This window comes from Crinia signifera, chromosome 11, assembly GCF_055691185.1.
Source record: "Crinia signifera chromosome 11, ASM5569118v1, whole genome shotgun sequence".
NCBI lineage: Eukaryota > Metazoa > Chordata > Amphibia > Anura > Myobatrachidae > Crinia > Crinia signifera.
Genome location: NC_139227.1, coordinates 113,776,964 through 113,792,804, shown reverse-complemented (window position 1 = coordinate 113,792,804; position 15,841 = coordinate 113,776,964). Strand labels below are relative to the sequence as shown.

The 15,841-nt window shown below is 46.4% G+C and overlaps 1 protein-coding gene and 1 long non-coding RNA gene across 5 annotated transcripts in view; both read right to left on the bottom strand.

Annotated features, from left to right (window-relative positions):
- Positions 1–15,841, bottom strand: part of LOC146045472 (uncharacterized) — a 365,523-nt gene that overhangs the window by 150,375 nt on the left and 199,307 nt on the right. The gene's annotated exons all lie outside the window — the stretch shown is intronic.
- The window catches only part of QSER1 (glutamine and serine rich 1), a 59,884-nt gene that overhangs the window by 27,715 nt on the left and 16,328 nt on the right, over positions 1–15,841 (bottom strand). For all 4 annotated transcript variants that reach the window (XM_083164300.1, XM_083164298.1, XM_083164301.1 and 1 more), the window contains exons 2-3: positions 4,005–4,117; positions 1,952–2,113 (exon numbers count right to left, since the gene is read on the bottom strand). In XM_083164300.1, coding sequence (XP_083020426.1) covers positions 1,952–2,113; positions 4,005–4,117 — 275 coding nt within the window. The remainder of the gene's footprint in view (positions 1–1,951; positions 2,114–4,004; positions 4,118–15,841) is intronic.

Below are 15,841 nucleotides of genomic sequence, written 5' to 3'. Positions count from 1 at the left end.
CACATCGCAAATGCCGGGTTGCACCTGGGATTTATACAAGGGCCCATCTTGGGCGCGACCCGTCATTTGCGAATTGAAGCTCCCCTTTGCGACCCGACAAATCGCTGTGGTCATCAGGGGGCAGAGGTGCGTCATCAAGGGTGGGGGAGGAGGCAGCACTTGGACCCAACCCTGCCTCCTAACTTTAGTGTGAATGGGACCAGGGTCGCTCGACCGGGATGCGGTCAAAATCCCAAAACTTTCTCCCTCTGTGGGTGTCCACGACACTCATAGAGGGAGATTAAATTAGCGTGCCGAGTGTAGCGAGGCACCGGGCCCGCAAGGGGGGGGGGGGTGATCCATGTCCCCCCCTTGTTGGGATTCCGACCGCCGGGATTCCATACCGAATCTGCTCAACCTGGGTTACCCGGTCACACTGCCCAGCAACCCTGGATTACTGGGTTGCTCTAACTTACACCACACCGTGAGCCGGGTTATTTGTGTGGTGTGAAAGCGGTACTATTACTGCAAAGTACAGCCTGGGGTGCATTTAATACACAGCACAGCTCGAAGTAACCATAACAGCAGCATGAGTATTTGAGTACGGATACAGGACCAAAGTCTTCAGCGCTGCAGAATGTTAGTGTACATGGATATCTAACCTTCCCTGTCACCTACAAGTTTTGCATTAAAGTAAACCCTGAACATTTCCATACCCTAAAATATGGATACACAAGGCCTTTGCTTTGAAGATCCAATTATTACTCTGCGCTGTATTTACATAAAGATTTACAGATGTAAAAGCATTTATTTGACTTGCTCTTAGAAATTCCCCGGCTTACATTTATTGAAACTTGACCATTTTCATTTGTGGTTTAACCACCTCCTGCCTTTTGTGAATGTTTGCAGGTGTGGCGGATGCCTCTCATTCATCGCACCATTATTCTGTACTGTCAGCGTTCTATTTGCATGATCAGTAAAGCTGGTTATTCAATATGAAATTGGATGTGTGTGCGCTTTTGTAAGGTCTGTGCCATTCTGCACTGGACAAAAGATTTTCTTAAGAACATCTGTTTTAGAAGGAAGGTTAGTAAAGTAGAGCTGGCAGTCAGGTTCTGAGGGTTGAGATATCTCCATAGCCCCCATATATTAGGCGGTACCCTTGTCCAATCTGCTGGCACTGCCGCTAGACGGCCAATGACCATCGAGGAATAAGGAAATTAAATATGTTGAAAATGCCAGATTTGCCAATCCCGACATTTACAGTCAAGATTGAGGTGTCTGGATTTTTAAACGGATTTAATATACCTGATTCCATAACCCTGAAACATCTGTGATGTATGGGGACAATTAATCTTATCAAACAGTTCAATCAGTAGCTTAGAACAAAAACTATTCTTATTAAAGATCAACTCCTTTTCACTGCTTTCTATAGAGGCAACAAATATGGCTGTTACAGGGCCACCGCACAACCTGTGAAAGTAGAGGGAAGCGAAGGAAGGGGAGGATGTCAGTTAAAAACAAGAGCTCAGAATGTGTCCAAAGCCTCTGTATACCACATTTCATGTGACAGTGGTTGCCATGGTAGTTCAACAACTAGATAATTAGGAAGCTCCTTTCCTACAGGTCTTGCTTAAATATATCTCAGCAAAACATTGCAGGGCATAAAATACAGAAAGCATTTCATTCTTTTCTACAAAGTTTTATTTAGATTTTCAGTAGGAACATGATCCATGTATTTACCACATTTCAGCACCCATTAGTTTCTGCAACTGAACAGAAAAAAACATAGAAACCCAAAAAACTAGAACTCTGTCCTAATGAAATAAAAAAACGGTATTTGTTTCTGAAGTTGTAAATGGACTTTAATAAATGACTACAAAAGCATATGATGTGGAAGTGACAAGGCATTGCTCAGGTCACACCTCCTGATAGGAGCATAGTTACAGGTAGATGAATGTATTGCTATTACCGGTTTGCCATGACGGAGCCCTGAACTGCGGCAGCAGGGTTGTGCCGGATGAAGCCGCCTGTGCCGTCCGAGACTCTATTGCGGATAGAAAGTTCATCACTGATGTTTCCGTAGTGTTACCACCGGCCACATGGAGGCTGGTGTCAAAAAGTCCAGACAGACCTAGGATAAGACAAAAGTATTTTAATAGGTCATTCATTATTTTTTTTTAAATAAAAACTACATATGGATTCTATGAGCTTATATTTACGGGTGCCGGACGGGGTCCCGACAGGCATTCACCCGACGTCGGGATCCCGACTGTCAAAACACAGACAGATGGGTTCCCGACGGCCACCTGCTATTTTCCCTTGTGGGGGTCCACAACCCCCATAGAGGGAGAATAGAATGGATGGCTCGCTTAGCGCACGCCGGCACATTGGCCCGTGTGTGTACAGGGCTTTACTCAGATGGAAAAGAAAAACAAAACAGAAAAATAACTATAACAAATACCGGTTTGAGGTTTCGTTTTTTTTTGGGGGATCTGTGAATGCATCCCTATTTGGGTTGTTAAGGAAAAATTTGAATCACCACCAGGTGATTAAAGGCGCTGGGGAGATGGGGTATGTTGTTTAGGTGGCTCACACGTAGGGGAGGTTCAGTCCCCTGAAGGTGGATACAGGAAAAAAACAACACGAAACGCGTCAGGTTAACCCTTGTCTGCACTCTTGTGATTATTATTGGATACCACACCAACTACCCCTTGAACCAGCTACCGTTATATTCCCCACGGACTCAGCATTTTCCATGCCGGCACCCCCAATTTGGATGTACAAATCGGGACTAAACACCTGCTAATTTCTGGAGCCTCTTATCCGAGCAGTGAGGTATATACATCTTGCCCACCAGTGGAAACAGAGACCAAGGCTTCCAGCAGGACCAACTGACCCCCACCAGTACAAGCCGAATCCGGACCCCCATTCCCAATTGCCCTCCCCAGCCCCGTTTCCAATTGGGGACCACCAAATCCCAACAAGAAGGTAGCAGTGCCTGGAACAAGCGGGATTCACTTAAGTATCCAATACAAACTCTATTCATTTGACAAGTGGCTTACTGTATGCCATATCTCTCCTAAGTGCAATAATTATGTTTTAGGCAAAAATATATGTGCATTCATATTGAATATGTTTTTAATTGATGTGATAATTAAATGTATTTTTATTTTGTGATGCCCAATTGATCAAATTTATTATTTTTTAGTGTAATTAATTACCTTGGCGCTCTACACAATTCTTGTTGTTTTTTTCCTATTTGGGTTGTTACTCTTTTTCTGGGCGGCGACTTTTTGATTGCAGGCCACGGCTCTTTGACTAGTGATCCGTGCTGAGGCGAGCGCAGGTTTTGGGGCGACTGTGCTGAGCGATCTGTCAGGACCAGTGTTCTCCGGTGGGAACACTGACGCTGACTGGCGATCTAACTCAATTTATCCAGCACTGGATATTAAATCACCTGGTGATAGCGATGCGCAGGGCCACACATCACTATGGCCCCTACACACAGAGCAATGTAGGGGTATTATCTAAGCCAGTGATTTGCAACCTTTCTACCTTCCGGCACACTAAATGAGATTTTAAAATTGCCAAGGCACACCATGAGATCCCCACAGGACAAAACACATTGGCTCCCACAGAAAAAAAAAACAAAAAAACCTTATTGGTCCCCATATAAAAAACAATCACAATCACAAACAATAACAAAAATAAAATACATTGGCCCTTTACATGAAGAGACCAGTAAATAACAGGTGAACTGGTGCTGGCTGGAAACTGGTTTGGGAATCTCCAGTTCTGGGGGCACAATTGAGAACAGCACACTAGTGTACCACAGCACAGTGGTTGAAAAACACTGATCTATTCAATCTAATCAGATCGCTTAGAATATGTCCTGAAATCGCCCCGTGTGTACGCCACATCAGACCCTAGTGTACCACATCTTTACACAACATGGCAGGGGAGATATGTAACAATTATACTTAATAACAGTCCCCTATAGTACGGACGCCGATATGCAGTACCTGTAGGATGGTGAGAGGTGGCATAGCCTGGCAGCTGATGAGTAGCTGCATACGTCTGTCTGTGTAGGAGCTCCGTTTCTGAATGTGAAGGGTGCCCAGCTCCATAGCCGAGGCTGTAGAAACAAGAGAGATAACCAGCATTAACGTTTGCTCATTAGGGGTGTGATTTACTAAGACCTGGGACTACTGAAAACAAGCGGCTGGGAATTCATCACAAGGATCTTCTCTTGGAAACAGACCAACGTTTGGGCCACACTAGGGTGACCAACTCATCCCTTTAATCCGGGACACATATTAATTACACAGGTTCTGTGGCAGTTTAAAACCAGGTGAAATGGAGGCTTGAGGTGTGGCAGTTTAAAACCAGGTGAAAGCCAGCCACAGAACCTGTGTAATTAAAATGTGTCCCGGATTAAAGGGATGAGTTGGTCACCCTAGGCCACACACATACACAAATGCCTGACTACATGCACACAAATATAGGATGACAGACTGAGGTTTCCAAGTAGTAAGCAGCAGGCAGTCTGACATTCCTGCCTGTGTCACAGCGGGTAGCTCAAACATCCATTACACCAAATGCTCTTGGGTAATCTCAGACTTTCAGAAGACACAGGAGGCATGTGTGCCCACTTTCTGTATGCACCCAAAATAAAATTATAAATAAAATTAAAAAACAATGTATTTTTTTTAAAATAAAAAAGTACCTGCATCACTCATATAGTAAGGGGGGGGGGGGGGGGCATTATACAATCAGCCTCAAAGACATGAGTCTTCAGGGATTTTTTTTCCTTTACCTGCCTTATCGTATTATAAAAACATCCCCAATAACTACAGCAGGGCTGGCCAACCAATCAGAGGCAATGAGCCAAAAAGTGTGTTGTGGTAAGACAAAGCTGAAACCATGGAGAAGAAAAAAAAAAAAAAAAAAGGGGGGGGGGGGGGTGTTTAGGAACAGACCTGGCCTAGCTTCCACAAGACCACGCCTCATTGTTAAATGGGTTGTGGCCTAGCTACCAGCAGCACATTTATGCTTTTTAGCACCTTGAACCAGCAGCCCATTCAATGTAAATACAACACCTTGTGACACATTTATTTTAATCTTAGCAACCAAGTTAAGCACTACAAAATGCCAAAGGAGACATTAATGTGTTATTCTTGCAGGACTCAATTTCAGGCTAAGCCTACAGCTGAATCAGTCCCCACCACTAGTGACTTAACCCTTTCAGTGCCAATGATGCTGTGAGAGATGTGCAAAATATCTGCTAAAAACGCCAGCGTGGCTCACAGCAGACAGGGAGGTGGCAGGCTCGGGAGGACTTGGGCGCTCAAACTTCCGAGTCAACCCCCGAGCGGTGCCGAACATCCCCAAGTCTGCTGACTGCTCACTGCAACTAATGACGGTGGAGGCAGCGGAGCTCCGGCGTACGATCGCCGGAGGAGTGAGGGGGAGCGCCAGGAGGGTGCTAACAGTGTGTGTGTGTGTGTGGTGTTGTGGTGGTGGTGTGCCCGGAGAGGTGATGAGCCAGTGGTGCCTGCAGCATATTGGTGGTATGCCCGGAAATTTTTGCGGCAGCGCAGCTGAACCCGGGCATACCACTGAAGCGGTTAACTGACTTCAGATCGCTTGCCGACAAGGATTCCTATTCCTCGACTACGGCCCTGGCATTTTTTAGCAGATATTTTGAGCAAACGTTGGCACTCAAAGATTCCAGCGCTGCTTAAATAAAGCCACTGCAAGCTGGCAGGCTCTACGAGGCAGCAGTGACCAGTGTCCACACCCAACCTATTACAGATGCTGCAAAATGCTTACAACCCAACCACAGATCCAGCATTGAAATATGTCCTGTACAATGGCAAGCATACTGTATCTAATTCAGGGTAACGTTCAGCCTGACAAGTCCACAGCAGCCGAATTATACCCAGCTCTGTATGAATGCCAATACCCACACACCTTACTGGTCACCAAGTTATGTTTAAAAGTCTCAGTCCATTAAACCGGACTTTCATTAAATGGCTTTGTGATTCTTCAGGAGGAGTACTGTGAATGAGTGCGTTGCCCTGCTTAGCCTGCCTCACAGACTGCCCAGCGCCTGGCCCGGATCCAGCAAGTACCCTGCGATTTACCGGGCTCTGAAATGTACAGTAGACAGTGCAAATGGGTTCTAAATCCTTCTATCTGGAAGAGATAAAGCATAGAACGCTGGAAACGGCTCCGAAGCAGACTTCTGGCTGAGCATGAAATGCACCGCACAATAAAACAGTAAAGTATAGCTCATTATAGCCCATAAAATAAACCCGCTGCTTATGACAGCGAATGTGGAGGATCATGAGCTCATTCTGTCTGGCGCACTTCCAAGACTTCTAAAAGGCAGACAGGCATTCTCGCAGGACGGCTTCTCCCGCCGGTGTCCTTTCCAATGATTCACAAAGGCAAATGGATATATGAAATAGCTGCACGGACTTATCAAACAGCCCCATTACTTAATTACGCCAATTGCTCTCAATGCGCTGAAAAACGAGGCGACCTTGACGTTCCAGACAGATGATTCAAAGGGAAACCAACCAATATGTTTTTGCATAAGTGGGAGACTATCTAGTTCCTATTGAAGCGAATACTCGTGTTCCTGTTTTTTCTAGAAACATCTCTAGAGACTGACAAGAAGGACGACGTGTAAGAACACAGCCCAGGGGCCCCGCAGTGATAACAGTAGGGAGAAGGTTGGGGGGACACAATCTACACAAGCCGTTCCTGATGGGTATGGGTGAGTGAAGGTCACCAGGCATTATGTCGACACTGGAAATGGGTTGACATGGCTAAGGTCGACAGGTTTGGAAGGTCCACAGTCAAAAAAAATATCAACATGAGTTTCACGTTTTTGTCCCAAATGCTGACATAGTCGACATGGACACCGTCAAAGTGTGCTGCGCTCGCCATGCTTCGGGCACGGTGTCTCGCTGCACCCAGCCCACTGTTCTATTCTCCCGCCACACCCTAGTGGATGGTAGGGAATGAAATACCTCCCGTCGGCACCGAAAAAATGTCGGCCTCTGACGCTCAACCTTGCCATAGTTCACCTAATGCCTGTGTCAACTTTCCAACCCTGTTGACCATAGCCACAAAGACCTGTTTCAGGTTTCAAACTAAGGCCAATGACCTTTAGTGGTCGACACAATGCATGTCGACTTTAACAGGGTCAACCTAATGATCGCATCCCGTTCCTGACGGGGGCGACTTGTAAATCTAGTCGGCACAAGGTAAGGATCATCTCACATCTAGGTCGACATGCACTAGGCCAGGCGTAGGCTACCTGCGGCTCTCCGGCTGTTGTAAAACTACAAGTCCCAGCATGCCCTGCCAGAGTTTTGCTATTAGGGAGTGCTAAAACTGTGGCCAGGCATGCTGGGACTTGTAGTTTCACAACAGCTGGATTGCCACCGGTTGCCTATGCCTGTACACCAGAATAAGGGCCTATTTTGTGACGGTCTACCCCAGTGACCAGGTGGACATGGCAGCTGGCAGAGCAGTTGGTGATGCCCCTTGTATGTGTAATGTGCTCATTCCTGTATCTGATAGAACGCTGCAGAGAGGAAGCAACTTACAAGATAAAGCAACATATGATCATATCCGAAGCAAACAGGAAGCAAAGATGCAACACAAAGTAGAACAACAAACTAGGAAGAGTAAAGAACACAAAGCGATATCACGCGATAAAGATAAATCAGAGTATTAGAATACAGAAAAAGTCATTCTGTGGGGAGCTGGAATGGTCTGGTTATGGCTTAGCTCCATGTTATATGTACAGTGTATGAGGGTTTTATATGTATAATCTATACAATACGAGATGTACCGTGGAACCACGAGCTTCCCTGTGATTACCAGCCCTCCCACATACTGGCGTGGTTCTACTGGTGAGAGGGTAACGCTTTTACACCGCCGCAAAAACACGGGTTTTTCCCTTGTGGACCTGGGTCAGCGTCAGAGTAAAAGGGGTTAACCCATGTCCCTTTACACGACCAGGGTAGAACACTGGCAGGACCTGGGTAGAGGGGAGTGTAAACGGGTACGCCGGGTCATCCGACCTGGCTCCCGTTTACAGCATTGTGGGAAGCCTAACCTCCGGACCTCAGCGTCCTGCGGTCAACATGGAGGTTGGGCGGGGGGCGCACACAGCCTCCGCTGCTTTCTGCTGTACTGTGCAGACAGCAGCGGAGGCAGGGAAGAGGTGAATGGATGCCTGTGTGCGGCATCCATTCACCTCATGGATGGGGGGTGCATGGGGGCTTGGGGCTGCCCAGCAGCTTACCTTGGTACTGAGCTTAACCCCAGTACGGCGGTCCGGCGATCAAGGAAGATGTCATCTCCGAGCCCCGCTCCGGTTACACTGCAGGTAGGCACCGTAGTGTAAATGGTGCAAATCCCGGATCCGGCCTGGCTCGGATCCGTGTTCCAAATGCCGGGTCGGATTTGGGCATTAGGTGTAAAAGGGGTATACATGTCAGACGTAATCAAAAAAGTAGGCCCTCCAGCTGTTGTGGAACTACATTTCCCAGCAAGCCCTGACAGTATGTTAACATGCCTTAATAGCCAAACCGTGGCAAGATATGCTGGAATGTGTAGTTCCGCAAGAGCTGGATGGCCGCATGTCAAACACACCATTGCACGGTGTTATGAGACAGACACACCTTAAGGAACCAATGGAGCAGAACATGCACATGTGCGCCACACAATACGTCTGTAGTTACGAGTAGCTGAGATGGTTGAATGCTGTGTGAATGAACACTGAAGACAAGTAAGCCGTTGTGGGTGCCCAGCAGTAAGATGCCGTCTGCTGGAAGGGTCACGCACAACCTCCATGCGGAGGTAAGGTGACCGGACGTGGCCCGTTTCTCTTGCAGCCAGCCCAAGGCCAGAACATGTCCAGATGCCAGCTGTAGCACGGACACAAATCATTTATTTGGAATAGTGCGACAGGGGTGCAGGAACCCAAGTTAACATGCAGACAGAAAGCGTAATTAGCAGATCTAATTAGTCCTAGGCTGTTGCTATTAGGTAAATTGTGCCATTTATTTGCTAGAAGGAAGTTGCATAAGAAGCACAGAATTTGATGGCAGATAAGAACCAATAGTCCCTTCTAGTGTGCCCCTACATACACTCACACACTAGGGTTCCTTTTTGTCAGGAGCCAATTAACCTACCAGTATATTTTTGGGATTGTGGGAGGAATCCCACGCAAGCACGGGGAGAACACACAAACTCCACACAGTTGGGGCAGCGGTAGGAACTGAACCCATGACCTCAGCGCTGTGAGACAGCAATGCTAACCATTACACCATCCATGCTGCCCTAATTTGGTGCTAGTGGGATCTCTATCGGGGATTCAGTATTGAATCCCGGCGTTCAGAATCCCGACGCCGGAATCCTGACAGCCGAAATGCCGACAAGGGGGGGACGTGGATCGCCCCCCTCTTGCGGGCTCGCTGCGCTCGCCACGCAGCGGGCCCGCTGCGCTCGCCACGCAGAGGGCCCGGTGCCTCGCTACACTCGGCACGCTAATTTATTCTCCCTCCAGGGGTGTCGTGGACACCCCAGGAGGGAGAATGTGTCGACATTTCGGCGGTCGGGATTCCGGCGTCGGGATTCTGAACGCCGGGATCCCGACCGCCGGGATTTTAACTGCATCCCCTCTATCGGACATTCTGGTGATATTGTAACGAATATAAATCAAGAGTATTTCACAACTGGCTGGGAAGTAACGTTTGTTAGTAGACATCGGTCACTAAATAAATGACAGTTTAACATATTGTTACTGCTCTAGAACCATAGAGAAGGCAGGAAAGCCCTGCATGCAGAGAGCTAATCTAGCACAGGAGCGGCCATTTTTCCTGTTGCATGCCACATGTAGAGAGAATTACAAGAAAATGACGAGTTATGGCAGGATAATTATAGGAACCGGATCGTACTGGCTTTAAATTAATCCATAAGGCATAGCGAAAAGGAAATTCTCACTGCAATGAGGAGGAAGGAAGGAAAAAATAATAATTCTAATTCATATATGCATACACGGCAGCTGAGCAGAACCAAACCCTGTTATTTCTCAGGCTGTGTATAAGATCCTGTTACCCTGAAAGTCCAATTACAAAAAGGCAGACACAGGGAACTCTGGGGATTTATCCCAGGTCAAGATGTGACCTGGAGACATGGTTTTGTTCTCAAACAGACTACTTACAGAGCTACTGTGGAACCTCTCGTCACTGCATGCCTTACTTGTAGTCCCCAAAACCATGAAGACCAACAGAATGCCAAGAAGAATACAGCAGTAATGAGTTTCAAACACCACAAATGTAGTCTGACATGGGAGGGCGGGAGTCACAATCAAGAGCTGGTTAGCATTACTGCCTCACAGCACTGAGGTCATGGGTTCTATCCCCACCATGTGTTATATATACGGGGCAGTACGGATGGTGTAATGGTTATAGCATTACTGCCTCACAGCACTGAGGTCATGGGTTCTATCCCCACCATGTGTTATATATAGGGGGCAGTACAGACGGTGTAATGGTTACATTACTGCCTCACAGCGCTGAGGTCATGGGTTCTATCCCCACCATGTTTTATATATACGGGGCAGTACGGATGGTGTAATGGTTATAGCATTACTGCCTCACAGCACTGAGGTCATGGGTTCTATCCCCACCATGTGTTATATATACGGGGCAGTACGGATGGTGTAATGGTTAGCATTACTGCCTCACAGCACTGAGGTCATGGGTTCTATCCCCACCATGTGTTATATATACGGGGCAGCACAGATGGTGTAATGGTTATAGCATTACTGCCTCACAGCGCTGAGGTCATGGGTTCTATCCCCACCATGTGTTATATATACGGGACAGTACGGACAGTGTAATGGTTAGCATTACTGCCTCACAGCACTGAGGTCATGGGTTCTATCCCCACCATGTGTTATATATACGGGGCAGTACGGATGGTGTAATGGCTATATTACTGCCTCACAGCGCTGAGGTCATGGGTTTGATCCCCACCATGGGTTATATATACGGGGCAGTACGGACGGTGTAATGGTTAGCATTACTGCCTCACAGCACTGAGGTCATGGGTTCTATCCCCACCATGTGTTATATATACGGGGCAGTACGGATGGTGTAATGGCTATATTACTGCCTCACAGCGCTGAGGTCATGGGTTTGATCCCCACCATGGGTTATATGTAATGGTTAGCATTACTGCCTCACAGCACTGAGGTCATGGGTTCTATCCCCACCATGTGTTATATATACGGGGCAGTACGGATGGTGTAATGGCTATATTACTGCCTCACAGCGCTGAGATCATGGGTTCTATCCCCACCATGGGTTATATATACGGGGCAGTACGGATGGTGTAATGGCTATATTACTGCCTCACAGCACTGAGGTCATGGGTTCTATCCCCACCATGGGTTATATATACGGGGCAGTACGGACGGTGTTATGGTTAGCATTACTGCCTCACAGCACTGAGGTCATGGGTTCTATTCCCACCATGTGTTATATATAGGGGGCAGTACGGACAGTGTAATGGTTACATTACTGCCTCACAGTGCTGAGGTCATGGGTTCAATTCCCACAATGGCTCTAGCTGTATATTCTCCCCATACTTGCGTGGGTTTCCTCTGGGTACTCCGGTTTCCTCCCACAATCCAAAAATATACTGATAGGCTAATTGGCTCCCAACAAATTAACCCTAGAATGTCTGTGTGTGCGTGTACATGTGGTAGGGAACATAGATTATAAGCTCCACTGGGACAGGGATTGATGTGAATGTTCAAATATACTCTGTACAGCGCTGCGGAATATGTGTGCGCTATATAAAAAAAAACAACTTAATAAAATAAAAATAAATAAAACTGTAAATGCAAAGCAGCAAATATCTGTCCATTGGTTCCATCATTCTGTCATCCCAATGCCTTTTTCTTCACATTATAAGTGGAACACTACGTCATTGGTTGAAGCTCAAGTGTGATGGATGACCAACATAGAATACCAATTTATCACCGATATAGAATCATGGGAACCCTGCGTAGGACGTACTCATGTGTGTCACAAACATACAGCTGAGAGATGTACACAACAGCCAGGAAGACGTACTCACTCTTAGCCAAGACAATACAACGCCACCCACTTTGAGAATGATCATTTTGCCATAAATTACAAGACTATTACAAGCCAAGCAAGATCGGCAACATACTATTATACATTTCAGGGGAATAAAAAGAAGGTTGACTACTTATTTGCCTTTATTGTGTACAGGAACATGGAGATATAGATTGTAAGGTTGCGAGCAGGGCCCTCCTACATTTTGACTGTCTGTAAATACCCTGTTTGTTGTATGACTGTCTCCTTTGTAAAGCGTAACGGAATCGGCTGCGCTATATAAGAAACTGTTAATAAATAAATGGCAATGCAGTATTGAGAGTTTGCCATTTCTTCGATTTAGCGATCTAGCCTGTATGAGCCCGACATAATTGAAAAGCTTATCGGGATTCCAGGTGGCAAACACAGGGCATAATCGCCAAGGAGCGCACTAGGGCAGACAAGACGGCTTTATAGCTGACGTGTCAAACTACAAGCCACTAATTGTCCCTAAAATGTCAATGACGGCCACGGTTCAGTTGATATGAAAACAGAAAGCTCCGTACTAATATCAGGAACAGGGTGTAGACAATGAACTGCGCTGAGCTGCACATGTGAGAAGTCAGATGCACCCAGGGAGAAAGTCCTGCATGTATGGCAATAGCAAGTCCTGCATCAAGGGCCTGATTCTGGTTCTCTTACAAAAGCAAACTCTCTCTAATGGACAAAACCATGCGCAATGGAGATGTAACATGTGCAGGGAGATAGATTTGGGTGTTCTGTTGTTTCTGTGCAGAGTAAATACTGGCTGCTTTAGATTTACACTGCAATATAGATATCAGTTTGAAGTAAAAACCTCCCCACATCTAACTCTCTCTGCACAGGTTACATCTGCCCCACCTGCAGTGCACATGATTGTGTCCATTAGAGAGAATCGTGGGGGTATGAAAATCTCGGAGGACGCGTACCGCCGCCGCTCGCCACGCTTCGGGTTGTTCATCGCAGGGTGGCGTTAACAATGGGGGGGCATTTGTCATGTAAAATACCCATAAGGGTGGGTATACAATGAAAAATCGGGTCCATTGGCCCATTTCACATTGTTCCCTATGTAAAATCGGGTCCATCGCATCGGATGCCTTAACTTAAGGCATGCGATGGACGCAATTTTTTCATTGTCGGGGAAAAGGCTAAAACTAGCCCTAAAATCGCGTCTGTCGCGACGGGCGCCGTTCTAGGAAACAAGTACCGGTTTCTCTCACCCCCGACAGGGAGACCGTGCCAGAGGCTAGAGCAATTTTATAAAATGAATAGATTGTAATGGGAAAATACTTTATTCTATAGAGCTGTTTGCTAATACAATAATCACCCTTACACATCAGTTCAATGCTGTAATAACACTGATTAATCATTCATTTTTTGTTTCAACTCCTGGAAAAGGGTGGGGTGGGTGGGGGGGATTTCAACTGTTATTGGGAATTGTAGTACCCATCATAGTGACTACTGTTGGAGCTATTCAATTGTTCTGCATGAACAGCTCGGTGGAATCACCTAACTGCCATGACGGGCCCTTTCTCGCACCATAAATCTACAGGAATATCTGGTTGAGCGACTTCTGTGGTAAGTGCCAGGCACGCAGAAAACAGGGCACGTCTGGCAATCGCAAACAAGCCCTGTCTGCTCTCACATCAGAATGGTGGCGCATAGAAGCAGAAAGTGCAACCATTGGGGCAGGCCACAGAATACAACTGAATAGCTCCCGGTCACTTTAGACAGGAACAATACAGTCCACAAATCACCAAATTGCCCCCATGAACCTGGTTGATAACCTCTAGAGTAGAGACTACCAAATATTACGGGACCTCTGGGGGAGAATTCGCATGCGATGCCCCTTGAACCACCCGGGAAGATCACTTACGATATATCATATATGGCCCTTTTGCATACGATACATCGTACGAAATCCCATTACCCGCAGCGGCTCAATGTTCGACTCAGATTCGCACATTGGATGTAAAACACATGCGATTCCGCCATTTTATTTTATTTTACCCCATTTCTCGACCCAATCCTTTGGAATCAGGTGAAAAGTGGCCAAATCACATTAGTGTATGTGCAGCTTAAGATTCATTTTAGTATCTGTACCAGCATTTTCTAATGCTTAAATAGGTGCTGATATAGGGCCTGATTCTGGTTCACTTGCAAAAGCAAATTCTCTCTCTAATGGACAAAACCATTTGCACTGCAGAGGGGCAGATGCAACGCGCAGAGGGGGCTAGATTTCTGTGTTATGTTGTTTCTGTGCAGAGTAAATACCGTCTGCTTTATTTTTACACTGCATTATAGATATCAGTGTGAACAAACCCCAGCCAAATCTAACTCTCTCTGCACGTTACATCTGCCCCACTTGCAGTGCAGCATGTTTTTTTTCCATTAGAGAATTTGCTTTTGCAAGTGAACCAGAATCAGGCCCATAATGTCTTAGCTGAAGGGGTTAACCCTTTAAAGACCAGACAAGTGAAGTAGTTGCTCATAGCTGGCATTTATAATAATAATAATATTTATATAGTGTTCTTTCTTTCTCCAACAGGACTCAAGGTGCTTTCTCAAGTAAAGTGCATTGCACTTAATAAGGAGTAGCTGTCGGTCTGCTAGGGGGGGGGGGGACTTCTGTGTAGGAGGTTTAATAGAACTCTCCCTTACAGGATGTTGGCTAAATTGGGCATTTACAAGCCCTAGTAGATCACAGTGGGCAGATGTATTAAGAGATAAAAGTAGAAGGTGATAAGGCTCCAGCCAATCAGGTGTGTTTGAAAAATGACAGCAGTTGATTGGCTGGTGCATTATCACCTTCTACTTTCTTCACCAGGCTTAATACATCTGCCCCAGTCCTCTATACAGTTACACCGGTAGCCAGGTATTCCCAGCACAGCATTAGATACTGCAAATATGTAAGGGGAGTTCTGTAACTTTTGGGGCGCCTCAGGTTAACGGCATGTATACTAGACATTTCGGACACAATGCATTAACAGGGCATTGGATCTCACCCCAGATTTCTTTGTACGCAGTCCCACAGGACTGTGAACATAAATCTAAGAATCTGACAGCAGCGTATGTGCAGCACATGTACTAGCACCGGCAAGCAAATCGCAGCCAATTGGACGGACCCCTTTGAAGGACATTGGGTGTTTATTATTTTTGATCTTCGCAGAACTGAACCAAACTGTAGGTTTTAAGAACACAACCTATTAATTAGGCAGAAAGTACAGAGCTCAGTGCTGTCGCAGGTCCGTGCAGAACGGATATTCCTAATAATGCAGATTATAACATAATATACTGCATCTAGCTGACGGAACACTATTTCCCGTACGCCTCCTCCGGTAACAGGTCACACCCCTCACATGGCGCAGACTGTAACATTACTGTTTGCGGCTTCTGTACAATCTGCAGTAGGACTTCTAAGAAAATCCAGAAGTCATTGTTCTGTAAAGGGAAGAATAAGCATCTGCAGGAGAGGAGCCAACAGCCATAAAATCTCCTGACTTGATTTCGGAGGTGATGCCAGCGCTGGATACGTCATCCTGGCCTCACCTGCTTCCAGACCATCTTTGTGCCTTACAATGCTTATTCGCAGTGTCCCAGAGGTGCTGGAAATGGGCTCAGCTGGACAGAGGTAACATTTTCCATGCACAACATCTGGGATAATT